The 23,311-nt window shown below is 42.3% G+C and overlaps 1 protein-coding gene across 2 annotated transcripts; it reads left to right on the top strand.

The window, feature by feature from the left end:
- The first annotated feature begins 2,038 nt into the window (after positions 1-2,038).
- LOC114590174 (acyl-coenzyme A synthetase ACSM3, mitochondrial-like) lies at positions 2,039-17,832 on the top strand. 2 transcript variants are annotated; one of them, XM_077918530.1, is made up of 14 exons: positions 2,040-2,161; positions 2,986-3,195; positions 7,071-7,281; positions 7,381-7,591; positions 9,230-9,373; positions 11,254-11,410; positions 11,522-11,601; positions 12,070-12,193; positions 12,728-12,808; positions 12,977-13,078; positions 14,225-14,352; positions 15,299-15,398; positions 15,720-15,839; positions 16,850-17,832. In XM_077918530.1, the coding sequence occupies exons 2-14, from the start codon at positions 3,010-3,012 to the stop codon at positions 16,934-16,936; spliced, it is 1,731 nt and encodes a 576-aa protein (XP_077774656.1). In that variant the 5' UTR covers positions 2,040-2,161; positions 2,986-3,009; the 3' UTR covers positions 16,937-17,832. The 2 variants fall into 2 exon arrangements, with proteins under 2 accessions (XP_077774657.1, XP_077774656.1); XM_077918531.1 differs by lacking the exons at positions 15,299-15,398; positions 16,850-17,832 and having other exon boundaries at positions 2,039-2,161; positions 15,720-15,807.
- Positions 17,833-23,311: the final 5,479 nt, after the last annotated feature.

A 23,311-nucleotide genomic window follows, 5' to 3' on the forward strand; every position in this document is an offset into this window, starting at 1 on the left:
TGTGTGATCGTCTTCTATGCTAGGGGAAGAGGGGAACTTTGGATGAAATGTAGAAGGGCATATTTTAAAGGTCTAACAGTCTATATTTCCACACTTTGCTTTGCTGCATATTATGTGATTTTAAATCTCTGCTGGAGTTCTCTAACCAAAGAGTACTTGTCCAAAGCCTAGATCTTGGCATCCAGGAATTATACCATTCCCCCCCCCCACCCCTTGCCACAACACTTTTTGGTCTAACTGGAATCATGTGTCATGATAGATTGTTTTGAAGTTAAGCTCAAAGGTGAAAGACTTCAAGATCTGCAACTGGGTTGCGTCAACCCAGTTGGATACTTCACCCACATATCTGAGGAAGTAGATGCTGGCTTATGAAAGCTTATGTCTTATTTTCTTTTTTTAATAAACACAGTCTTTAATGTGCCACAGACCCTTTTGTTCCCCTGACCCTGATACCACAGACTAACACAGCTACCTCTCTTCTGTTTTATTTTTTTACATGCAATTTAGACAAACAGAAACAGACAAAACTGCTTTAAAGAGTGGGTGAGAGAGGTGGGTTTTGTCAGCAAATGCAAGCTTATTCAGCTGGCTAGCTTGAGCCCAGATAAGATAGCCTTAAGCCTGGTCTTAAACTGGAAGGTTGTCTTTTAACAATCATGGATATTCTAGGGTCTGGAGTGGTTGCAACACTCCTGCAAAACACTCCTGATGTTTTCCTTTGAATTGTGTTCAGTCCACCATTCTCACCAATTCACCATGCATAGATTGGTATTAGTGGAAAGCCCATTTTGATGTTTCCACTGGTGAAAGTACAATTACCACATCCTGCGATGGAGATCTGAATGCAGGCCAGATGGAATCTCCACTACTTTGTCCTCTCTCTTTTTTTGAAAACATTGTGGTTTTTTTAATCATTTCCTTCAATGTAACAAGGAACAATAAAAAAGGAACAAATAAATCAGTAATAAATAATACAGTGGTACCTCGGTTTACGAACTTAATCCGTTCCGGAAGTCCGTTCTTAAACTGAAACCATTCTTAAACCGAGGCACACTTTCCCTAATGAGGCCTCCCATTGCTGGTGCCCTTCCACTGTTCAGATTCCGTTCTTAGACTGAGGTAAAATTCTCAAACCGGGACACTACTTCCAGTTTTGCAGAGTTCATAAACCGAATCGTTCGTAAACAGGACTGTTCTTAAACCAAGGTACAACTGTAAAATAAAATAAAATAAAATCATCACACACAGTGTGGGTTATATACACATGTATGCACAACACAGGCATGTATATGCATGTGGTATACAGAATAATTTAAGTGACTGAAACTAAATAAAATAATGGGCCTATACAACAAGAAGAGGTACAAAATGTTTAGGACTGAGGTGAATGGTTAGACAAGAAAGGCAAGCGGTATCTTAGAGGATATTTAGTAAATCCAGGTTGTATGAGGTAAGTCAAGAACAGCATATTTTCAGATTTTTCAGATTCTATCAGTCCTCTGAGAAGCCTCTTTCAATGGATCAAGTTTTTCTTGGAATACCAAATTCTAGACTTCACTCTCCCTCCAGAAAGAACATAGAATTATGTTTCCAGTGGTGATCTATTTCCATCTTAGTAGCCAAAGGAAGAAATAAAATCAAGTCTTTGGGGGTTAAATCATTCATGTTATTCAGGAAGATAGAGCACAAACCAAACCAGGGTCAAGAGGAAGGATCTGACGAACAATAGCGGAGATTTGTTGGAAAACTTCACCCAAGACACCCAGGACAGGTCCAAAGGTAGACAAAGGTAACCATTCCATTGCACCCCCTCCAGCAACTGGGTGTGAGGTCAGCATTCATCTTAGACAGATATTTTGTTAAAGCAAAATAAAGCCTAACCTATCCTCTTGCTGACCAGTCTCTCTCATCCATTAATTTATTTTACAAATATTTTAACATAAATTAATGGACTAAGGGAGAGCTTTGGGATATAAGTGACAATCTAGTAGAACATTAACACCAGATTGCAGAACAATTGTAGAAAAGGGTTGCCCAATGTCACTGAATGGAGTAAAAGTTAATGTTTATGTTCTTAAAGCTTAAACCTTTTCAGCTAAATCTGACTCTCTTAAACTCTGGTGATTTTCCTTTTGCACTTCTTCCCAGAGTGTAGGATGTGGTAAGTATGTACAGGTATATATATATATATATTATACTATTTCTTGTTCCAGTCTGGAAAAAACTTAAGAAGTTTCCTTTAGCAAACTAGATGGCAGAAAATGGGGTTTCTGAATTTCAGACCTATAGATATGCGTCTAACAATGAAACAATCTAATCTGACATAAATATATAGGTCCCAGAGCCCAACTAAAGATAGTCACAAAAGCAGTCCGACTGAAATGAGCTATGACTAATATTTTCTTTCAGGTATTTTTTTTTTAAAAAAATAACAACTTTAAACGCAACTATTTTTTTAATGGATCAGAGCAAACTCAGGTTGTGCATTTAAACCTGATTTGGTTATCTTGCTCAAGAGACCTGACCCTGCCCACTGGACTCTTCGCTATAAGAAAACAGAGCTGGAAAATGCACTGTGAAGTGTGGTGTAACAATTGCTTGATGCAACACTATATAACAAATCACCAATATTCAGTAAGCAGTTGACATTATCTACTCTCTGCCGCCCACTACATAAAGTGTAGTTGATGCTCATGAGCCACTAGCACACTTTATCGATGAGGTCCATTGCAGGTTGATCATTACACACAGTTAGCCTCCTATTTTCAGCATGAGACCAAAGGAACTAATACTCTGAGCTCTTAATTTCCACCCTGAAGAAAGATCCTGGATCTGGAGTGAAGTTGCATTTCCATTGCATCGTCCCAGTTGCATCGTAGCATCCGTCTTTCTTTTCCATATACTACGACAACAGTGTCCATTTTGTTTTCTGTTCTTGATCAGAATTTGGAATGTTCTTTTTTATCCTTTTGGTTTTCCATCAAGGCAAGATCATTCACGGCAGCTGCAATGAAGCATCTCTCCAGACTTTTAAAATCTCTGAGTGCCTCCAAATTGCCCTATAGAATTAAAAGTCAACCTTGCAGTGGATCTCCAGATTTGGATTTCTCCAATTATGAAGCTCTCTACAAGAATGTGCCCGAACATTTCAATTTCGCAAGCGATGTGCTGGATAAATGGAGCCAAAAGGAGAAGGTATGAAACTCTGTCTGTCATGATTTCTTCCTAATATTATCAATCAATCAATCAATCAATCAATCTTTATTACGGTCCAGAGACCCAACAAATCATTACAAATCAATACACAATTTTGTTGCATTGTGCCAAATATGAGCAAGCCAGGGCTGAACTGATATTACCCTTGCTGGTACCTTTCCCGGGAAAATCAGAGGCTCACTATGTCAGGTTCCTACTGGAAGACCGGACAAATGCTAGAACGTTAGCAGTGGCAAAGTTTTTATCGGTGGCTGCAAGAACAAATGAGCCCTATATTCTAAACAAAATGCTTGACTAATATTATCAGCCAGCCTTTCTTTGCTGTTTACAGTCAACAGTCATTGCAATAAAAACAATTAATCCAGGTGGAAGTTAGCATCAATTTTCCAATCCGCAAATCATCTAAACCTAAAATTGTAAAATCCCCTGAATCTTTTAAATTAAAATGCCCCTTTGGCAATCAACACTGTTTTTTTTAAAAAATAATAATAATACCGGTAGCTTTCTTACTGCTGGCACATATAACATTACTCTATAGGTAAAAATGAAACCATCTAATAATATTATGTCATCCCATAGACAGAAATGCATTACTACTGCAATGCGCTCTACGTGGGGCTACCTTTGAAGGTGACCCAGAAACTGCAATTAATCCAGAATGCGGTAGCTAGACTGGTGACTGGGAGTGGCCGCCGGGACCACATAACACCGGTCCTAAGAGATCTGCATTGGCTCCCAGTATGTTTCTGAGCACAATTCAAAGTGTTGGTGCTGACCTTTAAAGCCCTAAATGGCCTTGGTCCTGTATACCTGAAGGAGCGTCTCCACCCCCATCGTTCAGCCCGGACACTGAGCATAGCTGTCATCTTTCAGATTTGAAAATATTTTTTAATATTTAATGCAGTATTGTTTTTAACACTTGATTGGGAGCCGTCCAGAGTGGCTGGGGAAACTCAGCCAGATGGGCGGGGTATAAATAATAAATTATTAACCTTAGAATGGACTTGAGCAACTGATCAAATCTCTCCATCATGTTAGTTCCTTAATCAGGGTTACCCTTCTTTGAACTGCAGTATTTATTAGGACACAGTTGATAGTGCTATTAACTTAATTCTAGCATAAAGAATACACCTGGGTGATACATTGATTTAATACGGCATTCATATCACTATCAAGGAAGTTGAAAATAGGGGTGGGAGCAGAAAGTTGATTCAGTTTGAATTTAAAGGTTGTTGTTGTAGTTTAGTCGTTTAGTCGTGTCCGACTCTTCGTGACCCCATGGACCAGAGCACGCCAGGCACTCCTGTCTTCCACCGCCTCCCGCAGTTTGGTCAGGCTCATGTTTGTAGTTTCGAGAACACTATCCAACCATCTCATCCTCTGTCGTCCCCTTCTCCTAGTGCCCTCCATCTTTCCCAACATCAGGGTCTTTTCCAGGGAGTCTTCTCTTCTCATGAGGTGGCCAAAGTATTGGAGCCTCAACTTCACGATCTGTCCTTCCAGTGAGCACTCAGGTCTGATTTCCTTAAGAATGGATGCGTTTGATCTTCTTGCAGTCCATGGGACTCTCAAGAGTCTCCTCCAGCACCATAATTCAAAAGCATTAATTCTTCGGCGATCAGCCTTCTTTATGGTCCAGCTCTCACTTCCATACATCACTAAATTTAAAGGTAGACTTACGTAATTTGCATTTCCTGAAACAAGGTTCAAACCAAATGCAGCCATCCTTCAAAATTTGCAGTTTTCCAAATTTTGCAATGAGGCCCTCCAGCCAAATAATTTGTACAGACATGCATATACTAGTTTAAAGCTATTAGATTATATTTTGGTGAAAATAGCATGCAAATATGCATTATATGAGGGGAAATTGCTTTCGAAAATGTTTATATCAGGATAAATTTGTGCTAAAATACTGATGAGTTTTCATGAGGATTTAAAAATAAAAAAACTGCAAACTGATGGAGAAATATGGGATCTTGCCAAGCCTATCCATGTGGTTCAGAATTAGATCCCTGCTACTGTACTCAACAAGACTTTCTCCAAAATAAGTTTGAATTGGAATGCGACATCAGAATAAAAGTCCATTTCATGTTCATTGTTGTATTTTATCTATAGTTTGGTAAATGTTATGCCGACATATTTTGTATGTTTGATCAGTATTTATCGGTATTTATTTGTGAATGGCTTATATTCTTTTCTGTAAACAGCTTAGAGGCTTCTTGTTGGACCAACAGTAGATAGATTTTTGGGTAAGAGTTTCTACTCTGCATGCAGAAGGTCCCAGGTTCATTCCCCAGCAACTGTAAGGCTTCAGGAAATTGGCTTCCTCCCCCCGTGGCAGTAAAGCAGGACAAAGGAAAAGGAGTCTTCTCACCAGTTAGAAACTTTAATAATCACAGCGAGAGAACAAAGAAAGCAGCTCCTGGAAACGGTGGTGCTCCCAATTAAGGATTACACCCACTTCCATCCCTATTAATCTTCGTCATTCCCACGTCTTGTAATCTGAGCTTGTACCTGCTAGTATTGTATTTTTTAAAAAAATATTTTTATTAAAGTTTCAACAAATTGTTATTATAACAACACAAAACAACACAATAACAGACAAAACATAATATAAAACTTAAAAGAAAAACAAAAACAGAAAAAAGTATATAAATTCAAATCTTATTTTCTTGTAGCTTACTTTCCCGACTTCCTCACACCTCCCTTTTCCGTATTCCAATTTCTAATTTGTTTTCAGCAAATCCTTCCACTATTTTGATTAATTTTAATATTGCTTATTTTCTTTTAAATTAACCATTCCGCTACTGACCACTTATCCTCTAATCCCCCATCATTTTAACACTGGTTAATTTTACCATATTTCTTTACTTATTGCTCATAAAACATCTTTACATATTCCTTTCAACTATGTCACTAATGCCGCACTATCTTTATATCCTGCATCACTTTAACATTCAAATAATTTACAAGATTCTTCCAATCTTCTTCCGTTTGTTCTTCTCCCATATCTCGGATTCTGGCAGTCATTTCTGCCAATTCCATGTAGTCGATCAATTGCATCTGCCATTCTTCCAGGGTGGGCAAATCTTGTGTCTTCCATGTACCTGCTATTATTGTAATGTCTCATTCTCACATTGCAGAATGTTGCGGGTTGTCTTTAATTACTTAATTGATTTATGAGTATGGGAACTATTTAAATGTCTCCTCTCTCTCTGCTCCTCTGCTGAAGAAGATGGATGTGAGAGTCGTCGTGTTGTTTTGCTATTTGCTTTATAAAGAAAAGCTTTGATGTTACTATTCCAACCACAGTTGCTTCTGCTGCATTCTGCTGTAAAAGACTTAGTTTACTATCTGCAAACGGGCATTTAATGCTCACAGTACCTTCTGTGCTTTCTGTTCTGCCACTTTCCGAGCCCTTCTTGACCTTGGGCTGAGCAGAGGAATGCTGTCCAGAGACTGAGAATCTGTTAACCCTCTCTCTTCCAGTGTTTCTTCTCCTAGCTGTTCCCCATCCAGTATTTCCCAGCTTCTGCCTTCTGAACTATGCCCCTCTGCAAACCGCTGTTCCAAATCTATACTGTCCTCCTGCTCCTGCGAAGATTAAGGAGCAGGAGGAGGGGGAAACTCCCACCATTCCTTCTCAGTGCAGCCGTCCTCAGCATGGTCCCTGACAGCACCTCCACATAAAGCTGGGAAAGACTTCCATTGGAAACCCTAGAGGGCTGCTACCAGTCAGTGTAGAAGATACTGAACTATATAGATCTATGGTCTGAATCGGTATCAGACAGCTTCCTGTGTTGTAAAATGAATAACTATCCCCCATATACTTTTTCATCTTTTGTACCTGATAGGATGGAAAGAGACCTTCCAATCCCGCTCTTTGGTGGGTAAGTGGGAAAGGCGAGGAGGTGCGGTGGAGCTTTGAGGAGCTGGCATTCTTATCCAAGAAATCAGCCAACGTCCTCTCCAAAGCTTGCAATCTGCAGAAGGGAGACCGAATCGTCATCCTCCTCCCCAGGGTGCCTGAGTGGTGGCTGATCACTGTGGGCTGCATCAGAGCAGGTCAGTCAGGTCCTCTCTGTGCTAGGAACCGACAGAAAGATCCATTTTTGCTGTGTCTTCCTCTCCTCTCTTTTTAATCACACTTTGTTTTGCTCCTAGGTGTCACCTTCATCCCAGCCACGACCCTATTGACTGCTCAAGACATCTTGTACCGGCTCCAAAAGTCTCGGGCCAAATGTATAGTTACAAATGACGCCTTGGCTCCATTGATCGACTCTGTTGCATCTGATTGCCAGTTCCTGAAAACTCGGATGTTGGTCTCCAAAGGCACCAGCAGAGAAGGATGGCTGAACTTCCATGACCTGCTGAAGTGAGAATCTCTGCTGCCTTGTTAAGCAAGTCAGGGATAAGTCAAAGAGTGAGATACAGAAAAACCTGCAATCTTCATCCTCTAGACAGGAGATAAAGGAGATAAGTAACTATACAGCTTTTAGAAGACATCTGAAGGCAGCCCTGTATAGAAAGGATTTTTTGTAATGTTTGATGTTTTATTGTGTTTTAATATACAGTCGTACCTTGGAAGTCAAACAGAATCCATTCTGGAAGTCTGTTCAAGTTCTAAAATGTATGGAAACCACAGTGTGGCTTCTGATTGGCTGCAGGAACCTCCTGCAGCCAATCGGAAGCCACGGAAGCCCCATCAGACATTTGGCTTCCAAAAATAGTTCACAAACGGAAACAGTCACTTCCAGGTTTGCGGCATTTAGGAACCAAAACGTTCAAGAACTAAGCTGTTTGGAAACCAAGGTATGACTGTATGTTGGAAGCCACCAAGGGTGGCTGGGGCAACCCAGTCAGATGGGTGGGGTATATATAATAAAATTATTATTATTATTATTATTATTATTATTATTATTATTATTATTATTATTATTATACCAGGTAGGTGGCGAGGGTGATTCCTTCCAGATGTTGTGCCCCAGGCACCTTGGTCAATGTTCAGGGGTGATAGATATTGTTGCCCTGCAATAAATGGAGGGTATGAGGGATTTGGCCTGGATAAGAATAAAGAAAATAACCAGTGTTTGCAAACCTTGTCACCCAATCAGTAGGGCTGGCCTGATACATTTTTCTCCTGGAGAAGAACAAGATCATGCAAAGGGATGGGGGAGGAATTTGGTTTGCTTCAGACTGTAGTGTGAAACTACCTAATTCACAATTTCTGAAACAATATGTGAACTCAAAGACAGCCGTTTTCAACTTCTCTGAAAATTGTGGTGAAATTGTCCCACCAAATACTGTGTACAGAAATGCATACAGCGTGTGCATAAATATGCACATATTAGTGAAAATTACAGCCACAAACCATTGTGTGAGGAAACATCACTTGCAAAAATGGGCTAAACAGACAAAGGTGTGTGCAAAAAAAATGTATTTTGAGAGAAAATGTCCACTAAAACCTTGGGAGAATTTTCATGAGGGCTTTAAAAAAAAATTGCAACATGATGCAGAACTTAAGACTAGAAGAATGAGAAACTGATGTAGATCATAATGAAGTCTTATGGATGAGGGCTCTATACTGCAACATTTTGCTGCAGGTCCCACATATTCATTTTCTCATTTGTAGTCTAGTCACACACATCAGAAACCAAATCCACATGCTACTCAATTAGTATAAAAATGCCTCTCATAAACGAATAAAAATAAAATTGGCCAACAACAAGTTCGGGACAAAGGAAAGCATTACATAACTTATTGGATGCTACCAGATGTTGTGAGAGATGTTCCCTCTATTTCTACTGTTCAGAGATGAGTGTTGATCTTTACGTAGCCAAAACAGCACTATCCATGCACAAAGTGGGATGCCTCTGTAACTGAACCATTTGGTAGCAGACACATCCAAATCCTAAAAGAAGCTGAAAGAATTTCACAATTTGAGCTTGCAAGATCATAAACCATTTTGACCACACCTAGTCCACTTTTACATACCCGCTTCTCTACTTTAAAGAGCTGCAGGTGATGATCACCAGCCTGTTAAAACAAGGAGTGAAGACCCAATGATCATCTACTTCACCAGTGGAACCACGGGTTATCCCAAAATGGTGGAACATTCCTGCAGCAGTTTGGGGATTGGACTAGCAAGTACCGGAAGGTATCTCCTATCCCTTTCTAAATCTTCAGGTACGGGAATCACAACAGGGAGTCTTATGTGAAGATTGAAGAGTGACAATTTTATTGTGGCAGAAGTCATCATGTGCAGTGACTGTGGCCTCCCCAAAAAGCTTAAACCACAATAAAGTGTCAATCCTCGGATACCCAAAGGAGGGAAACTGGACACAGCTGGGCTGGCTTGCTGATGTTATTAGGCAAATCTATGGTGTGACCACACTTGGGGTGCTATGTACATTCCTGGCCACCTCACCTCAAAAAGGATATTGTAGAACTGGAACATGTTCAGAACGTTAAAAGGAGCCTGCTAGAAGAGGCCATTGTGTCCAGTCTGATGCCCATAAGAAGCCTCCAAGCAGGATCTGACTGCATTAGTGCTTTCCCTACTTGTACTTCCTAGAAACTGGAATTCTGAGGCGTCCTACCTACAACATGGGACGCGGGTGGCGCTGTGGGTTAAAGCCTCAGCACCTAGGACTTGCCGATCGAAAGGTCGGCGGTTCGAATCCCCGCGGTCCCAGCGCCTCCCGTCGTTCGGTCCCAGCGCCTGCCAACCTAGCAGTTCGAAAGCACCTTCGGGTGCAAGTAGATAAATAGGGACCGCTTACCAGCGGGAAGGTAAACGGCGTTCCGTGTGCTGCGCTGGCTCGCCAGATGCAGCTTGTCACGCTGGCCATGTGACCTGGAAGTGTCTGCGGACAGCACTGGCTCCCGGCCTATAGAGTGAGATGAGCGCACAACCCCAGAGTCTGGCAAGACTGGCCCGTACGCGCAGGGGTACCTTTACCTTTACCTTTTACCTACAACATAAAGATAGAGTCTTTAGACAAGCCTTATCCTCTGTGAAGATGTCTAATCCTTTTTTAAAGCAATTGAGGTTAGCGAACATCTCACCAAACACTGCCAACACAGATAATCACAGTTTCAGGGAGGTTGTTTAAATCTGAGATATTGCCCAACCTTGATCAGCTTAAAGTCATCCCCCCCCCACAAACCCCATATTCCAGCAGTTGCTGTTCTTTAAGTCTTAAAACCAAAAGATCTGACCACATATGACTTTGTGTTACATCTCGTGTGGCCCGCAGACATTGGCTGTTTAATTAAATGTAATTCTAGAGCACCGATCATAGGATCATAGAATTGTAGAGTTGGCAGGCACCCCAATTTCCTGCAATGCAGGAATGTCAGTTAAGCATCCATGGCAGTTGGCCATCCAACCTCTGCTTAAAAACCTCCAGTGAAGGAGAATCCACAACTTCCTGAGGGAGTCTGTTGAACAGCTCCTACCACCACAAAGTTCTTCCTGATGTTTAGTCAGAATCTCATTTCTTGTGACTTGTAGCCTTTGGTTTGGGTCCTACCCTCCAGAGAAGGAGAAAACAAGCTTGCTCCATCTTCCATGTGACAACCCTTTAGATATTTGAAGATGGCTAGCACATCACCTCTCAGTCTCCTCTTTTTCAGGTTAAACATACTCAACTCCAACAATCGTTCCTCATAGGGCTTGGTTTCCAGACCCTTGATCATCTTGGTTGTCCTCCTCTGTACATGTTCCAGCTTGTCAACATCCTTAAATTGTGGCGCCCAGAATTGGACACTGTATTCCAGATGTAGTCTGACCAAGGCAGAATAGAACAGCACTATTCCTTCCCTTGATCTGAACACTATACTTCTGTTGATGCAGCCTAGAATAGCATTAGCTCTTCATCTTTTCTTCTTTTTTCTTTTTCTGCTGCTGCATTACACTGTTGACTCACGTTAAGCTTATGGTCTGCTAAGACCCCTAGACCCTTTTCACATGTACAGCTGACAAACCAATTGTTCCCCATATTATATTACACTTGTTTGCCTCCTTATTAACAGGGACTGGATGGACCTGAAAGCTTCAGATTTGATGTGGGGTTTCTCCGACACAGGCTGGATCAAATTTGCCTTCAGCAATTTCTACCCTACATGGATGCTAGGGGCATGTGTCTTTCAGCATGGCATGCTGCAGTTCGAGCCAACAACCGTTCTCAATGTAAGACTAACACTGCCCTATTTGAAAGGCAGGAAGCATGTAAAATATAAGATGTGTGAGACCTCCCGAATCACATGATGCATTTGGAGTGTGTGTGCTTTTCCCTCCTAGACTCTTTCCAAGTATCCAGTGACGATCTTCTGTGGCACCCCAACTATTTTCCGTATGCTTCTGCAGCACGACGTTAGCAGGTACAACTACCTGGCTGTGGTTTCTGGAACTCCACCCTAGAGTAACTTGATTCCTGTTTGTGTAGCTCACTTCAAAGTCACTCTGCCTGGCTTGAGTCCAGTGATGGCTGGTGCCTGTCGGAACTGGTTGGGCAAAAGATAAGGGAGGCCAACAGTAGGTGGAGCCAAAGAGCCAATAATAGAGAAAAAACTCCCCTATTGGTTCTAAGTAAGAACTCTATGGGAGATGACTGAGGGTAGACTTTGATGCACAATATGCCTCTGCTGGCTGACTCTTTCGTTGTCCTTCCCCTTTTCAATTTTATCTCTATATCTATAAAACTCTCAGAGTGTGGATCCAGCTGAGGCCAAATTGGCGCCACTCATTCTTTGCTTTTCCATGTGTTCTGGATAAAAGTCGGATCTGGTAGAATTAAAACGGTTGTCTCTTTTTAGGAAGACTAAATGCTTCTTCATATCCTTGTTCAGATACCAGTTCAAGAGTCTGAGACGATGCCTGAGTGGTGGGGAACCAACCAACCTTGAAGTGATTGAGCAATGGAAAGCTCATACCGGAATAGTAATCCGTGAAGGCTATGGGCAGACAGAGACTGTATGTTTGCATTCAGACACAAACATATATGCCAATGAGCAACAGAAGCCTATCAAATCCATATGCATGCTTTCCCCCCCAAACTCCCCAACTTTGATATGTCCCTCAGTCCATATTGATCATACATAATTCTTATGCAGCACGTTCATGATTTGTCTGCACAGGTAGAAATCGGGGGGGGGGGGAATTGACACCAGAAGCCCAGGCTCAATGTGATGTCAATAATTTCTGATTGGGTGGGGTGAGGGAATGGAATGGAATACCCTGTGAAAGAATGTGGCTGTTGGTTTTTGGAATCCTTTGCAAGAAAACTTCACGATGCAATTTTTTTTGCAGGTCCAGCTTGTATGATCCTTCCCCAAATCGGTAAAGAGGCAGATAGTTAAAGACAACTAAAATTTATCTAATTCATTAAAATCCATAGTTACACACACACACACACACACACACACACACACACACAGAGAGAGAGAGAGAGAGAGAGAGAGAGAGAGAGAGCGCTAGCTGATTGCACATCTACCATTTTTTCCTCAGACCATACTTTGTTCAACCCCGAAGGATATGAAAGTCAAGCCGGGGTTTATTGGACCATCATCTCACCCCTTTGATGTCCAGGTAGGCATGTTTATAACACAGGGGAGCCATAATGGTCATCTTGGTTGTAACAGCCCATGTTGTATGATTTAATATCACGATACCATATTCTAGTAAAACTTAACACTCAGCTAAAATGACAAAATGGAAAAGCTTGCATAACCCACCCTTATTTATCTTTCTTTCTAGATAATAGATGAACATTGCAATCACCTGCCTCCTGGGGAAGAAGGAGACATTGCTGTTAAAATCAAACCCGAAAGGCCCTTGGGTCTCTTCTCTGGTTACTTGGTAAGGAGCATAGGTGCCAACTCCCTGAGGCCCTGGGTGCCTGAGCACCCACAAAATTCCCCATGAAGGGGCTGGGCACCCACAAATTTCAGTGCCAGGGCCATGCACGCTGCATGGCACCCATGGCTGCAGGCATCCACGGTCACAGGGCCAAGCTGGCACTGCTGGTAAGGCGGGACCCTTTCAAATGGTTGGGCATTATTCAAGGAATATATGATCATGAGTGTTTCCTCAGCAGACACTAGGAGGACAAAGATTTCATCAAGACCTACTGGCTTCATTTTTCTGCATTCTTGCTTAATGCACTGAGGGTTTTTTTTAATATTTTGGTCCATTTTTGTTCTTTCATTTAAGGTCCCAGGGCAGGTGGCAAAAATAAAATACACAATTATAAGACCCTTGTGACCAAAAAGCAAACAACTTAAAAACAATTCCCTATATCAAAACCATTCAAGAATGTAAAAGCAATCAATTTCACCTCTAGAACCATTAAAAAAAAAATAGTTCCAGTACAGATGTCAATTGAGGTAAGAAATATATCCATTTAAAGGACTGTTGAAAGAGGAAGGCCTTTCAATGCTTATGGATGCTGCCTTCCTGGAAAGAAGTTTTTGGATGAAAGTGTAATTTATGGATTCTTAAAAGTAAGTAAACGTTTTAAAGGGGTATTCACCAAATTCATGGAGGATGTAATTATTATTATTTGTTGCTTTCCACAGAAAAATGACTCAAATTGACTTGCAAAGCCACAATATGACTGGGAGCAGCAATGGGAGGGTGTACAGGAATAGAAAGGCCTTTGATCTGATCCAGCAGGAGGTCTTCTAGAATAATATTGACAAATGTATGAATGTTGTGGAGATGGGAGAGACTGAGACATCATTAATCCCCAGCTTGAGGCTCCCGCTTTCTTGAGTACATCTTTGACATCTCCGGGAAACCAAATGTGAGAGCCAACTCCTCACCACCAAACACACACACACACACACACACACACTGAATTTGTTGTGGTAGGAGAACATTCTGTCTGTGTTGCTAGATCTGCGACAGGCCCTTCACAAGGGCAGGACACCCCTTGATGTTGCTGTAATCGAGAGATGAATGTTTCCTCTTTGGCTTTAGTGATCTCTGCTGCATTGTTCTTAGGATGACCCTGAGAAAACAGCCTCGACAGAACGTGGAGACTTCTACATCACTGGGGACCGAGGGATCATGGATGAAGATGGCTACATCCGGTTCGTGGCAAGAGCTGATGATGTCATCTTATCTGCTGGGTAAGCCTATTTTATGGGCACTTGGAAGCACTATTTATTTGCAGCAGAGGTGGGGGACATTTTTCAATCTGAGGGCCACATTTCTTCCTGGCGACCTTCTAGAGGCCACATGCCAGAGGTGGGTAGGGCCAGAGGCAAAAGGAGGTGGAGCAACAAATGTACATTTTACCTAAAGCAGGTTAGTTTCTGCACGTCCTTTCAAACACCCTTCCAGGAAAGCAAGAGGCATTATTGGTGTTCAAAATCACGTCCTAGCATGGCAAAAGCACTCAAGGAGGATGCAAACCAGGGCTGGCAAGGAGTGTGGCCTGAGGAGAGTCCTGAGGGCCAAATGGAGAGGCCTGCAGGGCTGTGTCTGGCTCCTGGGCCTGAGGCTCCCCACTCCCAATTTATATCATGCATACAGGTCACCCCATGCATACCAGTCCCTGGGCGACTCTCAAACATGAAGCAGTAAAATACCATGTTAAAAAATTGTTGGCAGAGATCAATGTTTTAAAAGGTTATAAATATAAAACTGTCAGGGACTGGGCTGAGGAGGAATGGTAGAGTACGCCTCCCTAGCCTGACCCTTCCAGAGAATTACAACAGGGGTTTGAGGGAGGTCACAGCTCAGAGGAAGATGAGGGGAGAAGTTGGAGAACAATGGGAGAGGAGGAGCAGGCAGAGCAGGAGCAGCTGGCTGACATGTTATCACTAGAAAGCATTCCAGACCCACCATCTCCCAGAACCCGGCGATCCTTAAAAGTAGGAGAGCAAAGAACTCGAAGACAGGGCACCCTTTCCTACTAGAGGAGTTGTTCCATCATCTTCATTGTTTTTGTTGTCCTTCTCCAATTCTGCAGTATCTTTTTTGGGGGTGAAGCATCTAGAAAAGAATTTAACTTGTGACTCTCAGTATGCAAAGCATGTCTCCTCATGTTGAGCTATGGCCCCTCCTTGTTAGGTATCGCATCGGGCCCTATGAAGTGGAACATGCCTTAATGGAACACCCAGCAGTGGCAGAATCGGCCGTTGTCAGCAGTCCAGATCCCATCAGGGGAGAGGTAACATGAAATTGACCACCATCCACAGTCAGAACCTAGATAGCAGACTGAGCAGGCAGACATGTCACTTGGTGACAATTTCCCATTCCCCACCCTCCTTATGATGAGATGCACTGTATTTCTACTCAAACAATGCCTCTTATTCCCAAATTTGCATGAATACATATCCATTCACATATATCCATTCACTGCACACAGGTGGTGTAGTGACAATAAAGGTTTATTATTATTATTATTATTATTATTATTATTATTATTCAAAATCTTATAGGTTGTGCAAGTGTTGATTGTGGCCTTTCTTTTATTTTTTTGGGGTGGTAGGTTGTAAAAGCCTTTATCATCCTGTCGTCTGCCTACGAGTCACAAGAGAAAGACCAATTAATTTGTGAGCTGCAGGACCACGTCAAGAAGACAACAGCTCCCTACAAGTACCCCAGAAAGGTAAGAAGAGGGTTCGCGGTTCCTGGGCATCAGTCTTGAGGCTGGATTTAACAACAGGCAACCCCAGCCAGCAGCCTTGGGAGGCGGTATAGCCTGCCAATTCCAACATTTGAACTGCCCAGTCATGATGAGGTGGGGAGGAGCAGCCTGAGCAACGGACCAGAGTCAGGAAGTCTTCCCTCCAGTCTCCTGTCTAGGAATAAAAGCCTTGGACACTCAGTACAGTCATCCAAAGAGCAACAGTCCCTCCATTCCCTCATGCTGCTGTTGTTTAACATGTCATCAAGCACAACTCTGTATACAGAATGACAGTGTATTGCACGTTAAATATCTCAGTGCATCACATACCATAACTCCAAATAATGCAAGCTCAAAGAATATATATAAATATACAGTCTCAAATCAGTCTTGAAGAGACAATCTTACAAATTACTATTCAATGCCACCAGGTTCAAGAGTTCAACTGCAATGTACTGAAGGCCAGAGTGCAGGTTCTCTGCGTTAAATCTTGTAGATAAGAAACTGTGTACGAGGAGGACTCTGACAACGAGACGTCCGGGTAAAATCTCTGTCTCGTCTTCCTCCTTCAGGTCGGTCCAAGCACACTGATGAACAGGCAACTTAATGCTCACAATTAGGTCATGTCCTGCCTTGCGTGGGCACTCAGCTTCTGGTAAAATGCTGTTTAGCATGTGTCTTAACCTTGCTTTTGCTTCCAGGTGCACCCTGTGTATTGACCTTGCTATGGTTTGAAATAATAGTAATAGTAATCTTCTGGGAGCAAATTCCACAGCTTATGTATGTACTGTATGAAGAAGTACCTCTTATTATCTGTCCTGAATCTTCAAACATTCAGCTTCAATGGATCACCCTGAGTCTAAGTCATTTAAACACTTCTATCATCATTTCCCCTGGGAAAGGAATGACTACAATGACCAATAAAATGTGCTCATCTCTCTCTCTCTCTCTCTCTCTCTCTCTCTCTCTCTCTCCTTGATCTTTCAAAACAGATAGAGTTTGTTCAAGACCTGCCCAAGACAATTTCTGGAAAAATCCAAAGGAAACAGCTGAGGAAGAAGGAGTGGGAGAAAGCCTAACAGGACTCTGAAACCAGCATGAAAGGACTGGTTTTTATTTGTCTCAATAGTCTCAGAGGTAGATAGATAGATATAGACAGATAGATAGATAGGCAGATGATAGATAGATAGATAGATAGATAGATAGATAGATAGATAGATAGATGATAGATAGAAGATGTAAACTGTTTGCCATCAGGGACAAATTAGACATCACCAATCACCTATCAGCATATGGTAACATTAAAGGGTTTCTGACTATGCATGAAGCCTGACATCAGCGCTTTCCAAATCACTTCAAGGTTGGATTACTGTAATGCACTCTGTGTGGGGCTTCCCTGGCACCTGACCCAGAAACTGCAGCAAGCCCAGAATTCTGCAGCATGGCTGCTGACAGGAGTAAAACTCCATCTACATATGACACCTCTGCTCAGAAATCTGCTCTGGCTGCCCATTGGTTACTGTGACAAGTTCAAAGGTGTATATTAAGCCCCTAACAGTTTGGAACCAGTTTGTTTGTGAGATGACCTTACCCCATAGATGACCACACAAATTCCCCCTACACCTAATCTTTCCTATCACCTCCTCTAAGTAGAGATTCCATTTGTTTGCACCTCCTTCATGCACAACATGTGAGCTTTAAAATTTCAGCTGTCCCCTGTGCAATGCCAAAATTTGGCACTCCCCATGCCTTCCATTGTGCATCAATGTTTCAGCACCCTCTCGACTCGGCACCCAATGCGGGCGAACCAGTCATGCTCCCCTAAATCCGCCTCTTCGTGTGCCCAGCTTCTGCGCTGTGATTCCTTACTGAATATACTTTAATAATGGGCAGTGGAACCCAATCATCTATTTCTTAATCTGTTCAAGGTTACAATTGCAAAAACAAAATAAAAAAGAGCTCTGTTCATTGCCAAGCTGTGCTTAACGTTGTTTTTAACCATACATCACCTGAAGCAAAAGGACGTGTGCAACCTTAGTGTCCTCATTTGGTTGTTTATATCATAAGCATTCGGTGAAACACAGGGCAAAGGAGTTGTACCCTCTCTAAATAACTTTACTACCCATGCCTTCAAGAAGACCTTGGTTCTCTTTCATTGCCACAAAGCCGAGCTCATGAACACATCTGCTCAGATGCAGCCTGGGAGAACAGCAAACCGGTCTGATGGCCAAGCTGCCAATTATCTTTCAGCAAAGACCTCAATGGAGTGATTACCGGGCAAACAAACAGCAGTTCCCAGAAGGAATGGTGCCAAGTGCCTCCCCGCAGGTGGATCTATAATACCCCAGCACTTTGGGGGATAATGCTGTGTTTCTACAACAACTAAGCTTTTAATTGATGCTGGCGAGGGAGACGGGGTCAGCTTTCTTCCATCACATAAGGGCAACTCACATTAATAGCGAGTAAGAAGGACACTCCTGTTGGGTGCAGAGGGCATCTCCATGCCCCTTCACGCTTCATGCTTGCTAAACAAAATGAGAGCAGTGAGCAGAAGACTAGATAGGAGCTGGCTCCCAAGGAAAGCATTTGTCATTGGTAATGAGTTCTCCAGGGGACGAGGCTCTGCTTGTTTGGCACAGATACCACCTTAGCAACACAAACAACAGAAACATATTGCCCTGCTTATGGACTTCCCCATAGAGACCTGGTTATCCACCATAGGAAGCAAGATGCTGGACTAGATAGAGCCTGGATGTGGGGACCATTGGTCCTCCAGATGCTGTTGAGCTATCATCTTCATCATCCTCTGATGGGAGTTGTAGCTCAGCCACATCTTGGAGGGCCAAACGTTTCCCACTCCCAAGTTAGACTTTTAGCCTGATCCAGTAGGTGTCCTAGGTATGTATTTAGTAAGGACAGTCCCTATTATGTAGTAAATGGCTCACTGCCCATATTCATCTCATGGTGGTGATCAGCTCAGGCTTCAAGAAGAGCATTAAGGACCTAAGAAGAGCCTGCAGGATCAGGCCAATGGCCCATCTAGTCCAGCATCCTGTTCTAGCAGTGGACAACCAGATGCCAGTGGGAAACAAGCAAGCAGGATTTGAACACAAGAGCACTCACCCCTTCTTGTGCAAGCTGCACCTCCAGTTTCCAGTTCCTGGCTTTGGGCAGTATTCTGTCCCAGCCAACAGTCCAAGATCAAGTGAGGCATGTGTAATGGGGGGTGGGCTTGTGGCAAGTCCTCAAACACCAGATCACATACCAATAGCACCAGTTCCAAATTCAGAAATGTAGGGTTACAGATAGGTAGCCGTGTTGGTCTGCCATAGTCAAAACAAAAAAAATTCCTTCCAGTAGCACCTTAAAGACCAACTAAGTTAGTTCTTGGTATGAGCTTTCGTGTGCATGCACACTTCTTGAAGAAGTATCTGAAGAATACTTCAGATACCTGAAGAAGTATCTGAAGAAGTGTGCATGCACACGAAAGCTCATACCAAGAACTAACTTAGTTGGTCTTTAAGGTGCTACTGGAAGGAATTTTTTTGTTTAGAAATGTAGGGGTTATTGTGCTAATTTTACTGGTTATAATGCTAGCACTTCTTCCCCAGTTTCTAATATTCCTTTTACACTGCAGCACCATGTTGTGTTATGGAACTGAGACTTTTTAAAAAATAAATAAAAAGTCAACATTCCACCACATTGTGCTAAAGTTTAAAAGGGCAAGGAAAGACCTTATTTTGTCAATGCAAAACTCAAGCAATTCTCCCAGTTGCAAATGGATTCCCACCCCCTCAAAACAATCAACACCAGAAACAAGTGCTAAATCTCCACTAGATTTCCAGAAGTGGCTTTCACATTATGGGGACGACCACCCAAAGTGCAAAAATGTACAAGCAAACAGCACAAAGATGGACTCAGGTGTCATCTGAATGCAGTCAGACTCAGCTCAGGTTCCAGAAAGGCAAAATCAAACACAGCAGAGGGCAAGTCTGGACAAACAAGGTGAACATAACACCTAGTCTACATGATGGGCTTGAATACTACTCCTACACACCCTCCAAGTGTCCCCATTTTCCAAGAACTGTACCAGAATTACAGAAGCCATCCCAGTTTCTGATTTGATCCCAGAATGTCCCGGTTTTCCTTTTTCTTTCCCTCCATGTCTCGGAGAACAATTAAAAATGGTGTACGTCTGTGGTTGCAAAAACGGGAGTCCTCTTTATATGGAGAATAAATCCCTGAACCAAATGAAGGAAATGTTGATGCTGGCATATAATCTTGAAGGAAAGACTCACCAATCCGCTTTCAATTCTTTAATTCCAATGCTTCTGCAGCCAGCAGTTTCTTTGGAAATGCAGTGTGTATCTATTTCTTTACAGCCATACCTTGATTCTTGAACGGAATCAGTTCTGGAAGTCCATTCAACTTCTGAAAACATTCGAAAACCAAGGCGCGGCTTCCAATTGGCTGCAGGAGCTTCCTGCACTCAAGCGGAAGCCGTGTCAGACGTTCGGCTTCCGAAAAACATTCGCAGACTGGAACACTCATTTCTGGGTTTGCGGCATTCAGGAGCCAAAACATTCGAGTCACGAGGCGTTCAACAATCAAGTTATGACTGCATTGAAAATGGAGCCTTACACTGTCTACTCAGAAGTAAGTTATGCTGTGTTCAAGGGATGCATTATTATTTCTGAGGCTTTCAAAAGGTACACCTAGTAAATGCCATTTTATTCCTCAAAACAGAAGCATTCTTTTTCTTTATACCCCTATGCTGTCCTCTCCTGAGATTTCCCATCATCCTCCCTCAGTCTTGCCAAGGGAGTCAAAATTCATTGAAAACATGGTACTTGGAGGCAGAATTATGCAGATTGGTTTAATGTGCCTAATGTATTCATAACAAAGAATGGTGGTTGCCCTAACCGATGGCTTTAATTGAATCACAACTCCATCCCTTAATAGATGTTTTAATATTTTAAATAGCTATGCCCAAGGGCCTTTGTGCAGCTCAACAAACTTATGCTAAGCCATCATTAACTTTAGGCATTTTGCCCAAATTGCTATGATGAGTGGAAACAGTACAGCGCTACGGCACAACTGGAGCAAGAAAATGAAGAACCACACAGGAGAAAACAAAAGGAGATTGGGGTCAATGGTGGCTCAGTATCAAAATATGCTTGTTCTGTTCTTCATTCTAAGTGAGCAGGTATTGTACCAGGGCTGGTGTCAGCAAATGGTATCCTTGGGCAGTTGCCAGGGTGCCAACAACCTGGTTCACAGCTCTGAGAAATGCTAGGTAGCTGGGTCTAGCTGCCATTTTAACTTCCCACACTGTCCAGAACCAAACATCATTCTGGGGCCTTGTAGGAGATTAAAATGGTGCCTCCTGCCCATCTTGAACTGCTTGAAGTAGTACAGCTCCCTGACACGACTGCCAGTTGAGTGTGTCAGGGTCTACAAGCAGAGGGGGAGGCCACCAGAGAGTGTCAGACTAAAATATGGAAGACCAGGCTTCAAATCCCCATGAACCTCAACTGGGTGACCTTGGACCAGTCACTGCCCCTTAGTCCTAACCTACCTTACAGAGTTGTTGCATGGATAATATGGAGAGGGTTAGAAAGAGCCATGTACACTACCTTGAGCTCTTTGAAGATATATGCTTTACTGAACGAATGAATGAACGAACGAACGAACGAACGAACGAACAACCAAAAGAACGAATATTGGCATTGGCAGTCTGAATGGGAGTGTTTTCCTCCAATCCAAATATTTTTGTTTATTTACTTGGAGGTGGGGAATTATAAACCACCCTTTATTCAAAACAGGATTCCAGGGCGGCATGCAAACAAATTTTAAAATGACAGAAACATTGCAACACAAACTGATACAAATAAATTTAAGAAGACTAAAACTGTTCAACAATCAAAAATGACTGCTAGTAGTATCAACCCCGGGCAATCTGGATAAGGTCTGGAGTGGGAAATACAGGGTTAAGGGCCCCACATCACCCTCGACCAGCTGCTACGTCCGCCATGGATGCCAGTTACTTACTTTAAAAAAAACAACAACAATAACTAGGAATTGTTAATTGTATGAATGCCATCCTGTATAGTTCTACCTGCACCACAAAACTTCCTGAACTCCTATATTAGCTGTCTCCGCCCCCCAAATCTCTGCTGGCACCATAGGGTGAAATTATAGCTTCACCTGCAGCGGATTAGTTATTGATCTGCAGTGAGAGGCCAAGGAAAGGCATGGCTAGTATACGTTTTCTTTTCTGCTCTTCGTGGCTTAAAAAAGAAAAAAGGATCATTGGTGAAACAAACAACTTCATTCTCACAGGGGAATAATCCTTTCCTGCGAAAGGCCCTTATAGTACGAACAAGACTCATACGCTTTGGAGAAGCCGGATTGAGGAGCAGGAGTTGGCCAGAGGCTCTTTCCATCTCTGGTGGTGCAGGATGACATCTTGTCTAAGCCAACTGCCTCCAGGTAACAATGGCTTGCTTGCTTTTGAGTGATCGGTTCTTCCATGCACACCCTGAATTTTTTTGCAGTTTCTTATCTATCCTTGCAACAGTCCTGTAAGGTAGGACTAGTAAGTCCTGTAAGGTAGTGCCTAGAAATAGCACGAACTTTCTCATCGCTACTCCTACTGCCAAACTAGATGTGATGTCACACTTTTTTAAAAAAAGGTAATAGCTGGCAGGGGGCAGTTGTTTTAGACTGCTTTTAGTATTGTGTTGTAAGGTTGTGTTTTGCTGTTGTAAACTGCCCTTCAGGGTGAAGGGCAGGTAATTAATAATAGTAATCATAAATAATCATAATGTAACTCTTTGCCCCATCCGTAATACTGATTACAAACGTTGGAGATATTGGGTTCAGTTCACATTCAGAAGGTGCATCTAACTAATTCACCATTCTCAAAACAATATGTGAATTGAAACACAGCCATCCGTTGAAATTTGCACTTCTCCAAATTTTGCAATGCATTTCTCAAACCAAATAACGAGAACAAAAATGAATATGCTAGCAGAAGGCACACAGAGCTTGCATATATTAGTGAAAATAGCATACAAAACTACATTGTGTTACCCGGGGCTTAAAAAACAAACAAACCATGAATTGCTGCAGAAATACTGAGAAATGAATTTAAGATTGGGAAAATGAGAACCTGAGAGGGGCAAAATTGACAGATCCTTCCATCTGCTAGTCAGGGATGTTGTGCTTGCATGCCTTGTGTGTCTATTTTGTATTCTTTTTAAATGTGTATACTGTTTTTTGTGCATTTAACTGTTTTTTTTTTCATTTTTATTGTTCATTCCAATTGGGTAGAAGGCAATTAATAAATTGTTAATCATCCTCATCATCCTGCATTGCATATCCTATATAATACAAATGCAAATAAACATCCAAGACAGAGATGTAATAAATTAAAAAAAATACTTTTGGCT

The sequence above is a fragment of the Podarcis muralis genome, chromosome 14 (genome assembly GCF_964188315.1).
Source record: "Podarcis muralis chromosome 14, rPodMur119.hap1.1, whole genome shotgun sequence".
NCBI classification, from domain to species: Eukaryota; Metazoa; Chordata; class Lepidosauria; order Squamata; family Lacertidae; genus Podarcis; species Podarcis muralis.

Excerpts from the sequence above, each read along its gene's own strand:
- LOC114590174 (XM_077918530.1), top strand. The coding sequence starts at position 3,010 with ATGAAGCATCTCTCCAGACTTTTAAAATCTCTGAGTGCCTCCAAATTG. Across the intron at positions 3,196-7,070 it reads AATGGAGCCAAAAGGAGAAG|GATGGAAAGAGACCTTCCAA; the intron begins GTATGAAACTCT and ends TGTACCTGATAG. Across the intron at positions 7,282-7,380 it reads TGTGGGCTGCATCAGAGCAG|GTGTCACCTTCATCCCAGCC; the intron begins GTCAGTCAGGTC and ends TTTTGCTCCTAG.